Below are 19194 nucleotides of genomic sequence, written 5' to 3'. Positions count from 1 at the left end.
AATAGCTCCGTAACGTTTAGCTCTGTCTTCAGACGGCGTGCTGAGCACCACAACGTTCTGTTTAACGTTGAGGCAGATGCTATCTTCCCCGGCCGCTTCTCTGCCTACACCCGCCGCGTTACGTAGGCAGCAGTAAATGCGATCCGTCCCGTAATCGCGCACGTTGAAGCCGCCTCGGGGGCGCACGACGATTTTGTAATCGTCCGGCGGTAACTCTGGCATTCGGCTTGCCATGGCAATCTGATGCACTTGTCGGGCATACTTCCTTTTGTATTGCGCTGTGGTGATTCCCGTATTCGACGTGGCTACCGTCCGTCGCTGCATGTGCACCTGCTGGTTATGCGCCGACTCGGTAACACCGTCGGCCTGTTTCTTCCTCTTGACATCGCACCACCCCGCTCCCTCGCCGAAATCTTCCGGCCTGATCTCTGTTCCTTCTACCTGGACCACTTCCATTTAACGCCGGGAAAGGCCTGGCACGTTGCCGTCGGCGACTGGGAGCTCCAATGAGCTCCGGCGACAAGTTAGACTTGGCACGCCCCGCCGCCGTGGCGGCCGGGCAATGGTGGCGTACGTGGAGATGAGAGGCTTAGCTTGCCCCGCCTGCGTGGCGGACGAAAGGCGCTGCCTATCGGCCAGAATATGGGCCCACCTGGCAGAACTTGATGTTGAGGGAGTCCAGAAGCTTCCGCCTATCGCTGGCAATAAGAATTTCCACGAGAAGTTCGGTAATCGGCCAAAAACATAGGAAAGTAGCGGAGCCGACACGAAGCACGTCCGCCCTGCGTGGTCTTCTTCTTTTGAGCCCCTAAAAATGGATGCGAATTTTAATGACACAGAAGTTGAAAAGATATAATTAACCTTAACTTATTTAAAACAGTATGAAACACCTACATAATGCAATACGATTAAGTGCAATAGCTATAAAATAAGCCTTGAAATAGCTTTAAAACAAAGAGCTAGCTATCTCTCTCTCTTTCTTCTTCGGCCAGTATCCCAACGTGGGCGGGCCATGTGTATTGAAGGAAAAGAAGTAGAAGAAGAAGAGAAGGTGCCAGCCATGCCGTTCTATTAAAAAGCTCTCCACAACAGCAGCGCGTCACTAGCACAGGCAGGCAGCGTAGAAGATGGGTCAGGGCAGCAGCACTGGCCAGACGCCAGACGAGCCGCTCAGTCTGTCGGACAGCGAGAAGACGGCGATTCGCGCGTCCTGGCAGGTGTTCTGCGACTCCCACCCGGATCCCGGAGCCTTCCTCTTCTCGGCGCTCCTGGACAGGCATCCGGAGTACCGGGCGCTCTTCGGGGAGTTCAGGGACGTGCCCGGGAGTGGCCTCGTCAAAGTTCCCTTCTTCAAGTCAGTGTGTGCGCGGCGAATTGCACTCCGTGCGAATCATTCATTGAGCGTTGCGATAGGGTGGGCACGGGAGCAGATACGACGGAGCGTGTGTACACGCCGACCAACAAACATAACGGTGTCCACGATCGTGCACTTTTATGCCGAGTACGCTACCACCGTGGGCACAGCGCAACGTTTGAACGGGAAGGACGGAAGCTGACACACGCAGCGCTGTCTGTGTCTGCTTCTGTCCGTCCCGTCTACATCGCGCTGCACTCACAGCCACAAATAACCAAGAAGCCCAACTTTCTGCACTTTTCGATGCACTAGTTGACGCAATACCTAGAAATTGGGTTTGGCAGACTGTGTGTGATGCGCAGAGGAGATATCGGTTGTTAGTTATGGAAACAAGTGGGGTGCCTTAAATAACGACGGAGGATTAGGCGGCGCGGTTAAGTTGGGCAATTTACGAGCGTATAGATGGAGTTATTCGATGCAGAGCTAGATTGCTGAACGAGGCCATCGCGCTGTAGGGGGCATAAATTAGACTGATTATCATCAGCAGCAGCATCAGCATCATAATACTGATCATACCAGAGGAAAAGTTGGCAGCATGTTACACTCCTGTAACACATGAAGGCGAAGGCCTGCTGCGCAGTTGGCAATGCGATAATTGATAACTGATAATACGCTCAACAAAGTCAAATGAACAGTGCATACATTCATTGAATTCACTCATACAAAACACAGAACAGCATACATTTCAACCCCCTGCTGAGAGGATGCAACGTAAAGTCGGAGAGAAACGTCTTTGGCGCGAGTCTGACCCCGTTAAACGAGCGCGCGAAGCCACAGCTAAGCGTCGAAAACAAGCCCAAGAAACCGACGTGCGAAAGCAGCAACGCGACGATGCGAGACTGCGCATTACCAAGTGTGCAGGCAAAAAGTTCTTCTAAACCATTGTACACTGTTCCTGGACTTCTAAATTTACATGTCTTTTCCTCGTCACTGTCCTCGCCGCTACCATATTTACTCGACAGCTTCCTGTTTCTTTTTTTTTTTTTTTTTTGCGATTATATGTGCACATGAAAACCACAGCCACCCATTACCTTTCCTTCGTATTCCTCAGTAGTTTTCCAAAGCAGATACATTGCTCTAGGCCTCCCGTATATTAAAGGACGTCCAGCCCGTATTTCGCTGTACTTCCCCGTTTGTAGCTTTTCTCTATGCCCTTATAAATCTAGTCCTCCAACAGCTCTTCGATCTCTAGTTAAGTTTGCGCTTCGTATTTCAGTTTGATACAAGTTTCCGTGCGTAAGCCTAAAAGAACCACGACTCCTTTCCATGCGCCTCGCACTACTTCATACTTACAAAGCTCAGGTCTGCCCTCTACCGCGCGCAGGACGCACTGCTCGGCGATGGCCAAGCTGCTGAGCGACGTGGTCGAGACGCTGGACAAGCCCGCGTTGCTCGTGGACGTGGTGAAGACCAACGCGCTCGAGCACGCCACCCGCGACGTGCTGCCGCTGCACTTCGAGTCCCTGTGGCAGCTGGTCGAGATGCGCGTAGGCCTCGGCGCGCCAGCGACACCCTTCGCCGCCGCGTCGTGGGAGAAGCTGCTCGAGGTATACGTGCGGACCGTACCGGTACACTGGTAATTCTAACCACGTGGTTTCCGTGTGTTCCAACGCAAGCGATAGACAACGCGCAACAGCGCCTACCTCGCTAGATCGGAGGATGTATGCTCCCACGCGGAGGAGTCCGCCAAAACTATCGGAAAGGGGATAAACAGTTCTGACATCTTGGCCCATATCTGACGCAACTACGCTACGTAACTGTACAGTGACATAACCACGCGACAAGGGGCCCTCATTCAAGCCAGAGCTGTCAGTGCACCCTGCGGCCTAACTTTTGCACCCTGCGGCCTAACCTTGCGGCCTAATTCTTTTTCCCAGACCCTACGTTAATGCAATTGGCATTGTTCGGAACATTCACCTGCAGCTTGCGGTCTGTCTGTCATTCCGTTCGTATCTAACTTCCTTTCAGCTAACTTGGGTCACTAGATATAGACCATGGTCTAATGAGTCATCGGGCTGCTGTGCTGAGGAGGCCGGGTTCGACCAACTGTCAACATGCTTTATTATTTGGAACCTTCACCTTGTTCGCGGCATGTATGTACGTTTGTCTACATGTAACCTCTTTCACGCAAACTTGGGTACAGTGTCACAGTGTAAACAAGAACGGCGTCGTACCATTGAGGCACGGCCGCTCGGCCGTGGCCGATGTAGCGTCCGAGACCGCATTCGCATCCTTTCAGTCTCTGTGCATGCACACGGCGCCTCTTCTTTGCATGTGTAGCAATATGCGCGTTCCCTGTAGCACACCAGGCGGTGCCCCATCGATTTCAATGTATAGCTCTGTTTACAACTTGACATCGGCAGCTTTGTCTCTCCCCGTTGCCAATGGTGCGCAGTGAGCACACTACCCTTATATTCTAGTATGCTGTACTCTGGGTATATATGTCCGCTCTACAATGAAAAAAAATGCTCACACAACCTTATCCGCGACTAGGCAGAATCTAATCCACGTCATATATATTCTTGCCTGAATACATATACACATGCAGGCATGCACCATGCGCACACTTCGAGGCGGCGCCACTAGATGGCGCGTTTCGGCAGTGGCAAAACGGTATGTCATTACATTGCTTCAATGGTAATCGCGTCAACGTTGACAGTCATCCTGAAATGGCTTCTGACGGATTTTTAAAATTCATTTTCGATGAAGACGTTCAGCTATACACGCAGAACGTGTATAGCTTCCAGTGCCTGAGAACAGAACTGAGCTGTTATTGGCGATGCTGAATCGTGCGACTTTGGGTAATCAACAGCAGCGATGCTGTTGCAGTATTCTAGTAGACTATAATACTGTGGCACCATGCTTTGCAGGCGATATGTATTGTGAATGCGCCACTAGGTCACACTCGCTTTCCCAAAAACCACACCCGAATTAAACTAGGTTGTTTGCGAAAGGGGAAAAAGCTTTCTATTAGGAGCAAGTTACAACTTACACGATGCTCTTTCTCAATGCCAAAAATTATACAGACTCTACCGCACCATGCTACACTACTGTACTCTACAGTACTGTGAATACTGTACTATCTTCTATTTATTTCGGGTGGCTCAGTGGGCTCTAGCTATCAAGTTCGAAAGACTTCTTTTTCTGGCAGCGCATAATTCGTGCGAGCAGACACTCGAAATTGAGCTGAAAAGCAAGAGTTAGAGTCACTACATAAAGAGCCCTGCCATTTTTTTTATAGAGGTAAAGTATGCTTTAAGGGCTAGTTCTATTTATTTACGGGGCAAATATTGATTGCTCGAGGAGAAAACGAGGGCATGAACGAGGGCAACATTCATCTTTCTGGATTTCGTGCCAACGCGGGTAGGTAATTGTGACGTCATAAATTTCGAAATATTTTAGCATGCTACCGTTCTGTGCGAAAAAAAGTAAGAAATTGACAGGTAAAGTTTTTTTTTATTCATTTAGTATGCAATCTCAGTCTTCTCTACTAATAAACAATTAACTGATCTAGCTAGACCATGCAGTGTCAAGGTTTTACGGCGCCCCAGGAATTAGTGCGGGAACTTCAAGATGGCGTCGCCACCAGGTTCGATTCTCAGCCGCGTGGAGCGGCACCGTTTCGATGCAAGTGCAAAAATGCTCGTGTACTTAGGCCTATTTTTAAAGAAATCTATGTGAATCTATGTGGCTAAAGTTATTCCGGAACCCTCCATTACGGTGCCACTCAACGCCCCAGTGATACACCAGTCTTACTTTGGGAACTTAAAGGGGCACTAAACAGAAATATATACACTAAACAAGTATGACTGATAAAAGTATTCTTTCTAAACTATGTTTGCCAATTTTGTGGTAATAGTTTATTATTGGAATAGAAAGCGAAGGTGACAGTTACATTTCTTAAATTTCGCACCGAAACCCCAAGGCTGGAAAACCAGCGTGACGCGCATCATTTTTTTTTCTTTTTTTCGTATTTGGGCTGTTTTGGCCGGGTAGAAGTTCTTGAAACTAGCTAAGTTCAGTCTCTGTCTCGTTTAGAATAGATTGTAGTTCGTATCTTTACTGATGACACGTTGTCTACAGGCTCGAGCAAACGACGTCAAAATCCATGACGTCATGCCTAGCCGGTTTGGTAACTTCAAGGTCACGTCGCCAACCGCCTTAACGTTGTTCTTGCGCCTTTTCTGGCTTACCGCGCATCTCCTTGTGTTAGAAGTAGCTTTCATGGTATTATAGTGGGGTGAACTTACTAAGACAGCTCAAACAATTTTTCTTTGGTGTCCCTTTAAGCCTCATGAATGAATATTTGATTCCCGAGCCTTTCCTGCTGAGACAATTCAACCTTCACTAATTAGGCAGACCTCCTTCGTATTTTTGCAACTGTAATATACTAGTCTAGCTCAACTTCCCACTCCGTTTTATTTAACAGGGATAAGCGGGCTAGTTGGTGGTCGTTATTGGAATGCATCGTGTAACCGCACAAAAACAAGGGACAAAGAAGGAACACACTAGACAGGCACGGAACTTCAACTCAGCCCAGTTGAAGTTCCGCGCCTGTCTTGTGTGCTCCTTCTTTGTCCGGTCACATGATGCATTGCAATTCCGTTTTATTGTCCGTTTAAGATCCTAATTAACCAATATTAATCGATGAATACAATTTATTAAGACCCATGCACATACTAAGCACATTGAAAAAGCAGTTATAGTCAACAAGGCATAGTATTTACTCTGCAGAAATATGGAACTATTGTTCATTTTGAGAAACTCGTCACCAAATCTGCCACTAAATGCATTAGTACTCCACATAACTACGCCGCAATGTGTGAAGGATTTCTGTAAAGATAACTGGAGTGCAAACCGTGCACTTTGCTGCAAGATTGTGAACGGCTATCCCGATGCATGCTGATCATCTTGCGATGCCTACTACATGCATATGCTTCCACTGGCTCACTTCAATAAAGCAGTTATTGGCAGCCTGCTCCTACAGTGAAATTTAAGTACAGAAGTGATTGCAGCACAATTCCCAATTTTAAACAGTGGCAAATTACGTGCCATAAACATGACAAACACGACCTGATTATGAGAAACACTGCACTGGGGGACTCCGGAGTAATTTCGACCACGAGTCATTCTTTAACGTGCACCTAAATATAAGTACACAAATGCTCTTGCATTTCGTTTCCATCAAATACAATCAGACCTCGTAATAATAAAATGGGATAAACGAAATAATGTGTATTCCAAACTAAGTGAGATTCCCCTTAAAATCCCCAAGGAGATTCAGAGTGCAGTAGATGCAATAGCAATGTAACATAATGTATATAATCAAGTAATGGATATGACGAAGTAATTCTGGATTCTCCTATAACTTTGTTATAGTGAGGTTTTACTGTGAAATGCCATCACCGAGGCTGCAACCTAATTTCGTATCTCCGCCGGCGCTGATAATACGTTGCCGGTCTAATTTCACCACTGCAGTCTCTGAAACCTATGGTATGCCATCTTTTGTCTATTTTTCATTATTAGCATACATTCATTTCAAAAGCTACTTTCTACATTGCACCAACTTAAAGCACTCCCCTATTGAATATTGCATAGATCATAAATTAAACACAATGTTATGCAAACATATTCACATGAGAATCTTCAACTGTACCATCACAAGAAGCATATCTGTTTCTGCATGCATCATGTCAAATCTGTACACTTCATCTCCCTATCCATGAAAAAGAGCCTGGCAACGACACTACTCACAATTCTATGTGCAAAATGTAGCCACAGAGTGTTGGGCCACTTCTTGTGGCATGGTGAATTACTAAGAGTGTTCTTGCCTTTGTTTTCCCCTTGTGTCACATGTGCACACGCTGCAACTTACGATTTCTGCTTATGATTTATTGCGCACCTCCTGCAGGCAATGCAACAGATCACGCTGAACGTCTACGAGAACCTCGGCATCACTGCCAGCACGTCGACAGCAGCAACGTCACTAGGCAGAACTGACAGAAGCTTGAACACGAGGACGCGAGAAGCACCAAGCGAGCACTCAGAGGGGGAAAAGATAAGATCAAATGCGAGCAGTCCCAAAGCAAGTAGCCCTAAAGCAGGTAGCCCCAAAGCCAATCTCCGAAAAAGCAGTAGCCCAAAGGCTGCTCTCAGAAACACCGGTAGCCCGAAACCAAGTGCTCCGAAGGCCAAGTCAGAAGCAAGCAGCTCGAAACAGGATAGCCCAAAAACCAGGAGTGGCGGCGTCTCCTCCAAAGATAATGAACTCAAATCAGCTGCTGGTGGTCGCAGATGGAGCATATTTAACCGTAGTGTTGACAAACACAAAGATACTGGAGCTAAGCCGGGTGGCAGTGAACCCAAAGGGACTGGATATAAACACAAGGGAAACAAGTGAAGATCAGCTTGTTCGAGTGCATGTAAGATGACACAATGCACTTAATATGTGTTACAAAATATTTATTCAATTCATATCTCAGATATAACGATTTATAAATTGAAAATTCAAAAACTATTGCCAGCGGAGTTTTGTCAAATAAATAATGAACCATCTCGTACTCCTTTTTGAAGTCTAAGATATATGCAAGAATCTGCACTTCCTTCCATAGATGGCTGTGATTACTATAACGTGTCCTTTTTTAGTATGAATATCCCAATGCATAAAGCTTTCCACATACATCACAGTCTGCAATGTTTGTCATTATAAATGATGACAAATGCTGACTTTGTCAGGACAATACCTAAACGAAGCTGAGTTCCTTCCCACAGTTCACTCCAGATGGTATGTTTTCTATGAAAGCATTTACAAGAGTGTTTCATTAGGCAATATATTCAATAAATATTATTTTAGTATGCTTAAGTACTTATGTTCAAGCTACATATGTAAGGAAATAAAAGTGCTCAACAGCTAACAGGCACATATCAATGTATGGACCTTCAGAAAATCTTTCTGGCAGACTTCATGCAGCAATGTCACATAGTGTTCCAAGAGCTCCTGAGAAGTTCAAAGAAAGTCCATTCAGTCACACACATGGAGCACATTACACCAAGCAAGCGGTTACTGTTAGTAAGCACATCGAAAAAAAGCATCTGTCGCAGCTAGCAGCCATGTACTTGTTGTCCAAAGCAGGCAATCCCTAGCAACATCTGCTGCTTCCATTTTGCTTTTGAAATGTCAGTGTGAGGCAGAAACACTTTCAGAGTCGAAACAACTAGCGTGATTGTCAAAGGTGCAAGGATGTCTGTGCAAATTGTTATCTAAAACATTGCTGCTATGCTGCATATGGCTTGCAGCATCAGCACAAACAGTGCACACACAGGGCAGCCCTGTTCACTTCAACACTACACGCTGCAGGGTGCCTGAGAAGGCATGTGCCTTGACCAAGCAACTGGTACGAAACCACATTTAAATAGAACTCTGAAAGGCAATGAGGCTTATCATAAATGGAGCATACCTATGTTTTTACATAGTGCACATCAATGCCATACATACACAGATGTAATGAAGCGAAGTAACAGTGTTGAGACTATGGTTGTTGGTGCTTTTAAGCTATGCGGAACACCACTGAAGTGGAGACACTCTCCTTGTATTAGAACACTGTTGCTGCTCTCGCAAGTTTTGGTTTTGGCGAGTGCTGGTTGCTTGGTAATTACTTCTTTAAGTGGGGAAATTCACAATATGTTACAAGCTATACTGTACATAAGCCCAAAGACACCATGGGCTCCTGACCGAGCACTCAACTCGGCTGCAAAACATTCGTAGGTTCGAAGCACGTTACCGCTGGTTACCCGCAGGTAAAAACGAATGCAAGTATCCCCAGCTCGAAATGCGACTTTCGTCAGGGGGGAGTCACTTGTAAAGAGGAACGGCTGCTCTTCACAGAAACTAAGCACAATTAAAAAACATTTAACTGTACGGTTTAAGTCTCTGAAACTGCATAGTATGTTATGATGGACGTCGTAGTGGAGGACTCTGGATTATGTGTAAACACCTGGGCTTCTTCAGCATGCAACTAAATGTAAGTACACCAGTGTTTCTGCATTTCACTGGAATCAAAATGTGCCTTGGATCGAACCTGTAACTTCATGCTCAGTATAGCACCACAGCCATAGCCACACACACATAGTCTCTGACCCCAGAAAAGGCATTTTGGCTTCCACTACAGCACTTTCCCCTAGGGAATTTGTGCACCTGTCAGGTGGGGACGCCACCAACAAGTGCCCCATTTTCAAACATAGGGTTTTCCATAATGAGTGAGAACCAGGTACAAACACTCGTACCTATTTTTTCAGTGGGCAACTGGCGGCAGCTTGCAACTGCTTCCGACATCCAGGCTAGATGCTCTAGAACTAGGTTTCCTTGATTTTCTTCACCTTCAAGTGACAGGCCCAGGAGACCCTTCTGACAGAACGCTGGATACATGGCCCTTGCTACCATTCCCTACTGGACTACCTGCATGAAACGGATCTGTTTGTATATCTTTAACTATGCATTTATTATGCCTAAAGGCAGTCTTAAGGCAGTCTTAATCAAGCAGGAAAAAGGAATGTGTGGTCCAGTCGTAAGGTTTCATCTATTAAAAGCCTGTTGAAGCCAGTTCAAAGTGGGTCATGTGTCTGTAACAAGTGCTCCATGAAGGTGCACCTTTCGGATGGAGATGAGTGACTTCGTAATCAAGGTGTAAGGGCCCACTGTAGTATAGTTAAACATCAGGTTAACAAAGTCAGTGGGACCAAAGAACTACTATGTTGTTAAATTAAGAACATTGTCAAACTGAAAACATAAAACATATGGAAATATTTATTCAAGAATGAAAAAAGGAAATTAATTTTCGCTTGCATGAGCTCTGCCAGCAGTAGGCTTATGCACTTATATTAAACGGCAGTCCCATTGAGCACTTCTGTTCCTTTAGGGCGCCAGAAAAATTTCTTCAACCTTTTCAGGTGCCAATTCTGTATCACCACAGTTCTTGCTTTTTCGGAATTATGAAAGCCATACAGGTGCCGAACGGATCAAGAATTCCAAACATTTCAGTGAGTTTTATCAAGCTCACAGAATGTGAACCCCACGCGAGAAGTCTCAGCTGGAATGTTGCATATGAGGCCAAATATTTCATGTCTAGCATATTTGGAAAGCACCTATCCAGTCACTTGAAGAATATGCTTCACATAGAACACAGTAAAAAACAGTGAAAGAAGTGAACCCACTACACAATTCATGTCACAGAGGGCTATTCACATTCCAAATTGTTTTACTAAAATACTGATACTATTCTAACTTGCAACGTAGGTCCTATCAGAAGTGTTTCAATATGTCTGATATACGTCTTAAACATATTTTCACAGGTGCTGTTGCTCTTGATGCACTATCTTGGTGTGTACATTTGTACACACAGGACCTGAAGGAGTAAACAGGCACTTTTATGGAAGGAAACCAGCCCACCCCAAAGAAGCACGGTAATAAGTTTACTGTAGCAAAACACAGATAAATTTCAAGCCATTTTCAACATAACACGTTTCCTGTGCACTGTCTATTTACACATTCTTTTTTCTAAACTTCTTTAAACCCTTGAATATGTTCATTTCACTTTATTGCTTCGAGGTTTTCAATTAATTAGGCTCTATAAATATTGAAAGTGGTTCTTAAGTTACAAATTTGATAAAACTCAGTTTCATTAAATTGACATTTCACTGTAATTTATGCTTCAATAAGCAGTTCAGTCATAAGAAATAGACTCCCTTGTATGTAACATACATAGATTTGTCTGCGTGTAATCTGAGTGATCATCATAGGCCAAAATGAGAGAGATATGATGCTAAGATGTGAAATGGCAAAAGTCCAACATCTGGAGATTTGATCTACAAATTTTTGAGACAGTACTAATTGACAATGAAGTGCCAAAGATGGAGTAATTAAAACACTGGCAAAAACAAAGCATGTGTACAAGTAGCGAGAGAAACAGAGCAAGCAAAACCGACCACATCATGCTAAATGCTTGGTATACTAAATTACTAAAGGCTGCAAAAAGTCTGAATTAGTATTTTTTTTTTATTCTTTTGTTTCGGTGAAATTCCGTAGTCTGAGAATTAAAATTGAGTCATCTTCATGGCAAATTACAGGCGTAGTGGTAAATCCACATACAGGAAATCTTGTAATGAATTCACAGAACTATTTTCATGTGAGAGTGATGATCGCTGGGCACTTCTTGGGGGACCACATTCGGTGGACAGTTACAGTTAAGTGGGAAAAGCTTTTGTCATCTTTCTGGGCAATTGTCACCTTTTTGGGCAAGGAGGGCAATTATGAATTATATTCATAACTGCGCTAGGCAACAAACAAAACGTGACAAACTGAAGGCGTCCGCCTGCATTGTCTGCCTAACCTCTAGAGTGCCAATAAGAGTGGCATCCTACTCGCAGAGTGACTCAGTTTCACAAACGGTGGTTGTTGCAGTCAGCAGCCCAACTTCTTTTATACCTTGTTTTATTGCACAGTATTGATCACACATTCTATGCACGTTACCAGCACTGTGCAGACTATTGCTTTTATGTTTTGACTGATTTTGGGCTAGTATGCCATCTAATAAAAACAGCTTCATAGTTTCATTCCAAGCATATATTGTTAGAAATTGAGAAACAGAAAACACAAGCATAATCTCAAGAAAGACATTTGTTGGCTAGTGAGGTGGTGACATTTGCCTATCTTTCTTCACCCTGTCCAACCAATGAACGGAAACATGAAATGTTGATACACCAGTCTTCCTACAGTATATGTACCACGCATAAACACAATGAAAGAAACGTGCCTGCACCGAGACCCAGTGCCTTTTGAACAATTCTTTGCATCTGCTATTATTTACTACAAAAGTTCTCTTGCTGAAGCGTCCTGGTCATTCACTAAAAGTTCACTGCTTTAGAATCAAAGAGAATTGAATTATGCATGGAGTCGTTACAAATGAAGCACACTGAGAATCTCTGCAACAATTTTATCAGGCATACAAAAAGTGCATATGAAAAGCGTTCTATTGATAGCTTTATGCTAGAAATAAGCAAACAGTATCACATATCATGCACATGCTTCCTTTGACGCCACTGGTTTAACATGGTAGTGATTTGGGCAAGTTCGCGTTACAGTGTGGTGCAAATATGGAAAAGAACAAGGAAACACCAAGACACAGTGCTATCTTCCAATTAGTCCTAACACGCACACTTACATGTACTGTAATCTGTACATATATCACATCTTTAACACACATGTATGCTACATAGGAGTATATCTGTGCATATGTACATATATCACATATTTAACACACGTGTGCTACGGTAGGAGCACGTACACTGCATATCTGTGCATACATCACATTAACGCATGTGTATGCTACATAGGAGCACAAGCTTTTGCATGTATGTTTATACACGTAAAAATTATATACGTGCATGTTTCCACATAAAGATAAAGTGGAAGGCAGAACTTTATCCTGGTGTTTCTTTGTTCCAGTTCTTTCTCATGTCAAGATATATGCCAGTGCCACATCAACAACTCATTCATAACACACCTGTATAATATTTATATACTTCTTCCACACTTTACTAAACTGCTCTCAGAGGTAGACTGTGAAATCTCTCTGCCAGCAGAAGCAACCTAACGTGCCGAACCACTTAATAGAGTCCATGAAGTCGAGTGAAACAAAGCCCAATCAAACTCAAGTAACACAATGTCTTAGTACTAAAAAGCAGAAAAGAAGACTTCATGAAAAAAAATATATATATATACAATGGTCAATGCAAAAAAGAAAAAAGAAAAGTTAAGACCGTAAGTACTTTATTATTTTCACCAAAAGTAACCTTACTTTGATTCTTATTATGGCTTATTTTCTTTATTTTAATCTTTGCTCTATTAAAAGCCCTTCTACAACATTTTCAACCAATTTAATTCGTGTTTCACAAGTGAAAAACCTTATTTTTGCCTCTTCACAATGCAATATACAGGGTGTTTCAGCGAACACTTTAAATAATTCTTAAAGGTCACCTGTGACAGATAGTGCAAGCTTAATTCATGAGGTGGTCTACTTGAAGTGGCAGACACTCCTTGAAAAAAAAAAAAAACAACACTCAAATGACAAATCAACTAATTAACAAAAATTACTAATTACCCTTTTAACTAATGACCTTATGACCCATATTGCAATTTACAAATTCTAGCCACGGAGTTCGCTAGGCAGGTACACTTTGAACGAATTCCCAGAAGACACCAGTTTCGAGATATTAATTCCCAAACTTTGCAGAGAAATGCACTGGCGTTCCAGTTACTTGTATGCTTCAATGCATAAGACGAAGTTTTTTTAGCAAAGTAAATGTCCAATATCAGTCCCATACACAAGTACTGGCAGAATATAGAAATGCTACAGTTGCAAATTTTATGGGCTGTGAAGAGCACTGGCTTTTTCAAGAGCAATGAGTTTTAACTTAGGCTACAAAGTAGAATGTAGCAGAGGGCTCCACATTTATCTTGAAAATCTGGGGCTCCCAAAACACATGTCAAGGAGTACTGGCACATGTTTTCAAAGCTGTAGAAAGTGTACCACATGCTTCTTGAACATAGAAAGGATAATACTTAGCAAGTATGAAGGTTGGGAAAGATGAAGATATTTGAATTTGATACTAAAGTTGGTCTTGAAACTCTGAACCTGGCGCCATCAAAATTATTGTGGTGCTATGACCTGGAGCAACATTTGCTGATATCATGTAGCAATAAGGCTAGGTATGACGACATTGCTCATAAAAAAATAAGCAAGAGTTCGCTTCAGGCTGCATTCACCAGTCATAGTGATTTTCGGAATGAAGCAAGCCAACGAATCATGTCATGACACATCCACCTTTTGCATACAGACACCGGAAGTAGTTCAGAGAAACAAGTGCATTATAGTAATTCATTTTAGGGTACAGATACAGAGAGTTTGGACCACAACTCAAAGCAAGAATATTACAACTTAAAAATTGTCACGTAAGTACTCCTCGAAACCATAAAAGAGTGTTTACACATTTTGCCGCCATCAGGGTGTGGTTACAGTGGCTAGGGATCGAACCTGCAACTTTGTGCTGAGCAGCATAACAAAATGCCACTGCACAAAGGGGAGTACGTCATGACAAGGAGTTGCAATGCACTTCACACCCTTGCAGCATTAGTAAAAGCGTCCACAATATATCTCACTACATTTTTATAGCTTATGCAAAAGCTGAGCTCCTCTCATAAGTAAGTTTGTTTAAAAAAATTATGGTTTATGTTTAGAATATCGCCAGTGGAAACTTGCCAAACCGCTGTGCGATTGCTCAATGACTAACCGACATGGCAGCGCCAAGGTTGGACGGATGACTATTAAGGTATGACCAAATAGAGCTTAAAGCAGTGAGTAACACCTTACACTTCAAATCAGATTTGTTGCTCACCAATTTTATATCAAGTGTGAAAACTGCAAGAGCACTGCTTTGAACTTCATGCAATGTCCCGGCCAGTTCAATGTTCAATGATGAGCATAAGTGGCTAATGGAAGAACAATGTTTAAATGAGAAATAAGTGCCATACAACACAATGTGATCGGTCAGCTAGAAATATATGTGCACCTTCCCATGGCTCCTATATTTACAAAGCTCAGCGGTGTTATCTGTTGGTCTGGTTATCAGAGTTCAGTTCTCTGAACAAAATAAACCTCACTAAGCACTTTTCTATGCTACAACAAATCCACAGGTATGTTTGGCCACTAACCTAGAATGCTGCAGAAAGGCCCAGCAATACACCGTCCAATCAAAGAATGTCATTCTGAAACATGACATAACGAAGAAATGTTACACCTATGGCTTCTTGCATGAGCTCATTTTATATATACTATACATAACTGGCAATGGATCACCAATGGGAAGATCTTTCACAATGTTGCTTGCTACAATATTGCTGCATATTTTTCTTAATGAATAAAATTGCAATGGCAAAAATTTGCATCTTACACTGATTAGCGTGTTAACAAAATTCTGCACGGGCAGGCCCTGACATGAAGCAACAACTTCTAGCTGAAATTTCCTTATTTTACCGACACAGCATGGTGCCGCCACCTATGATCCACACATCAAATTTATAGGACAAGCACATGGGCCCGAAGACTGGGCAGCTGCCATAGGTGTCGCAACTGTCACCACTTACTTTAGAAGGGTACACCTAATAAGCCCCCAGTTGCAGCAAGCACCATGGGACAGCAGGAACACAGGGTAGATCAAGGTAGTTCAGGACGTGTGCATGAATGGTCCCAACATGTTTCTGTGCACGGGACCAAACTATAGGTAGGCCCCACAAATGTGGAAACCCAAAAACTGCAATCTAATTGGTTTACTGACACAAGGCCACTGACACAAAAAACAACACTGGCTACAAAGGCACACATTTGTACATTTGTCTACTTGACGCATAAAAAAATAAAAGTATGGTCTTTTAAGAGTCACAATGTATAGCTAAAGGAGAGACGACTGGATAAAGAGTACAAATATCAAGCTCCATACAACTTTTGTCTCTTGTTCCCACACAAAGCTTTGAGCACATGTTCTCCACATACAAGCCCATTCAACACGTAGGTACACGTGGAACATGTTCATAAAATCAAAGTCAAAATTTAAAAACACACCATCTATGAGTACAGCTAGACTCCTTCTGGACTCTGTTGGACTCACAAGGGCCCTAAGTGAGCTCCTCTTCCTCCCCATGAGCCGCCCTTATGAGGGTTTTCATATGAGGCAGCACTTCGTATGTTGGCCAATGATGAGCAGTTGACCTTTCTTTAGCTTGCCCTGGTACAAACTACTGCTGACCCTTCTAACTACTGTCAATGAATCCCATGTTTCAATAGCAATCAAATATACAGTCAATATGAACATCAGTTGAACATCAGGTAAAGCAATCTCGATTGTTGTAAAACCTCTAGCCCTGGCTCCTTTTTAACAACCAGAGTAAGACCACTTCACTTAACACAGAAAAAGTAAGAGAATGTGGCCAAGACTACCAACCAAAACATCCATAGCAGTCGAACAAGAAAAATTAGTTAATTAAGCAGCCCAAGCTTTCACGATGCCACAAACTAAGCCTTGTCGCAGACGTGCTCGGAGCACAGCTCACCAACAATTCACTGCCCAACACTGGTGCATAACGTAAACAGCTGAAGTTTGTGCTAGCCGCATATAAAATGCTGGCTCACTCTAAAGCTGCTAGATTTATGCATAAATCTGTCACAGGTGATACATTCTGCTGAGGCACAACAATGGCAGTTCTTTCTTTTAGTATTCATGCCAGCATGCATCTTCAATACCACTGCCAGCACGCTACTGAAGGGAAAAAGCAAGCAGACTGCGGCACTGCAGAGTGGCATGGAAAGAAAAGTGCCGTCACGTACCTAAGCTGAACATAACACCCAAGTATAGGCCACTCCTGCGACAGAGAAGGCATTGGAACACGACCGAACCATAACCAAACACATCAACCATCAAAGGCCACAGGAAGAGAATGCACCAATGTCTAAGGGGCGCGCAAACCTTCAAGATGTCACAAGCCGTGCTTTGTCGCTCGTTGTAGGCGTGCACTCTACCGAGAGCTGGTGATCTGCGGATGATGGCCCATCATTCACAGAAGGTGCTTCCTGGGTCGGAGAAGTCCCAGGTGCAGAAGCTGTGGTTGAAGAGCCATTCTTACTAGGAATGCGCATGGCACCAGGAAGCACCAGTGTAGTCACATTGTTCTGGCCCCCACGCAGTGCGGTCCACACAAAACATGGAAGCAGCAGGATGAGTGCAATGACACCAAAGATGATTGTTCCAATGGCCCACCAGGTGGCCTCCGCAGTAACGGGGTCTACACGAGAAAAAGCAAGTCAAGTAAGGCACGGATCGGTGGATAGGACTGTATGACAATTGATAATCGAATGTATGACAAATGATAAGACTGCTAATGACAATCGTTTATCCAACAGGCTAATAACCTCAACTAGTTCTAGTGTCCTCTAAAGGTCCAATGCAGTCTCTCATAGGCTGATTGATTTCAGGGCCATCCTGGAGCCATTCAGCTTATGAGGGACACTATAGTGTAAAGCTCTAAAAATTTTGAGGTCCTTTCCTTAATATTTCTAGTCCAGAGTAGGACAGAACACAAAACACAAAACGAGAGGTACAAGCACTTGTGCACTTGCTTGGCAAATTGTCATCTCTCCAATCTGTGATAAAAATCAAGGGTCCTTTCCTTAAAACCTTAACAGGGGAATTAGTTTTTTTTCACTGACAGCCATATCGTAGGTGCACCGAGCATGCCTCGTAGACATTTTTGTTGGTATTATGTAAAGACACAGTCAACGTTCATTAAACATAGCTATCGCTGCTTGCAATATGTGCCAGTACTAGCATACACAACTCATCACCAGCAGCTTCCACAAGTGCTCTGAAGGAGATGGCCTGCATTGGATCGCAGTGCTCCATTTGACAAGATCCCAGCTAAACGACCAACAGTAGACGAATGAGGTATTTTGCTGGAGCCAGTTTCTATAAGTGGACTTGCTTCATAAGGGCAATCATTTCCGTCACCTTTGTCAGTTGCCCTGACAAAGACAGGATCCCTCGTTGAAACCTTGGCTTCATTAATATCCATCATTCAACCCCCTGTTTCTCATTCCCAAGCCTTGATGTTCCTTTGAAACTCTGTCTTGCTTGGCTCACCAGTCAAATGGTTAAATGCACCAAATCTAAGGACACACATTAAAGGCTAACTGCAACAAAGCTTTGAGCCATGTAAAAAAGTCTAGCTTCAGATGGTGCAACTAGAGAGCAGTCTCCATGGAAAACTCGAAATCTGAAATCCCACTGAATCCACCGGGAAAGGCTAGCGAAAGTAGTCGTTATCGATACCAGAACTGAAAAAGAAAAAGACGCCTTTATCAGTCACTGGCAGTGACATAGGACTCGGAGTGCACAACTTCTCAGCATGACCTCAGGAACAAGTCACCGCTCGCAGCTGCCCATGGAGCACTGAAAAATGTGTCAGGTGATGTACAGGGACTTGCATCATATTAGCCAACCACCAGGTACACACATTGTCTGCTTAGGTGCTATTTATGGACTGCTAATAAAAAAAGTTTATTAGTATGTATTACCAACAGCTTTGCCAAGATTGCTTCAATAGTATGCACGAGCCATTCCTAACCACATGGGCCAAGTTGTTTTCGTTGCAGTTGGCCTTTAACATGCATTCAACCCATGCACTCCCCACCCCCTACCTCTCTCACTTCAATAGTCGAACCTCAATATTGACCCAAGGCCAGCGCGCACCAACTTTACTAAGGGCTCAATAAAAGTTGTTTATCACATTGCAGGAAGGTAGGCACAAAGATAATAGGCAATGTGCACAAACTGCATGCTATCTTCTGGTCAACCATCAAAGCAGATAGCATATGTTTTGCTAGCCTCTGTCTTTTACCTACTAACATTTCTGGTGGAGATGCTGGGTACCACAGACGGCTGAGATGATGCGATTTCCAATGCACCGATATTGGTGACATCAATGCTTTCCCAAAGGAAGGCCGATTGTTGTGCCTCAAGGTACACGCCAACGCTCACTGCCAAATTTTGTGAGCATAAAGACAGAACATTTGTACTGTAGCTGAGCAAGCTCTCTGGCTATGCAAATGTTGTGTACAAGGAGCAGGGGAATGTTTGCTGCTGCAATAAGTGCAGCATCATCTCCTGCATCGCATCAA

General features: G+C 43.6%; 2 protein-coding genes across 3 annotated transcripts in view; one reads left to right on the top strand and one right to left on the bottom strand.

Annotated features, from left to right (window-relative positions):
* The first annotated feature begins 924 nt into the window (after positions 1–924).
* LOC126517786 (uncharacterized) lies at positions 925–13525 on the top strand. The gene is made up of 3 exons (XM_050167578.3): positions 925–1354; positions 2739–2961; positions 7326–13525. Exons 1-3 carry the CDS (start codon positions 1128–1130, stop codon positions 7812–7814), a joined length of 939 nt encoding a protein of 312 aa, XP_050023535.3. The 5' UTR covers positions 925–1127; the 3' UTR covers positions 7815–13525.
* The window catches only part of LOC126517784 (uncharacterized), a 27434-nt gene continuing 18439 nt past the window's right edge, over positions 10200–19194 (bottom strand). For both annotated transcript variants that reach the window (XM_072285633.1, XM_050167577.3), the window contains one exon: positions 10200–17303. In XM_072285633.1, coding sequence (XP_072141734.1) covers positions 16990–17303 — 314 coding nt within the window. In that variant the 3' untranslated portion in view covers positions 10200–16989. The remainder of the gene's footprint in view (positions 17304–19194) is intronic.

This window comes from Dermacentor andersoni, chromosome 11, assembly GCF_023375885.2.
Source record: "Dermacentor andersoni chromosome 11, qqDerAnde1_hic_scaffold, whole genome shotgun sequence".
Classification (NCBI taxonomy): Eukaryota; Metazoa; Arthropoda; class Arachnida; order Ixodida; family Ixodidae; genus Dermacentor; species Dermacentor andersoni.
This window is presented reverse-complemented; position numbering and strand designations above follow the sequence as displayed.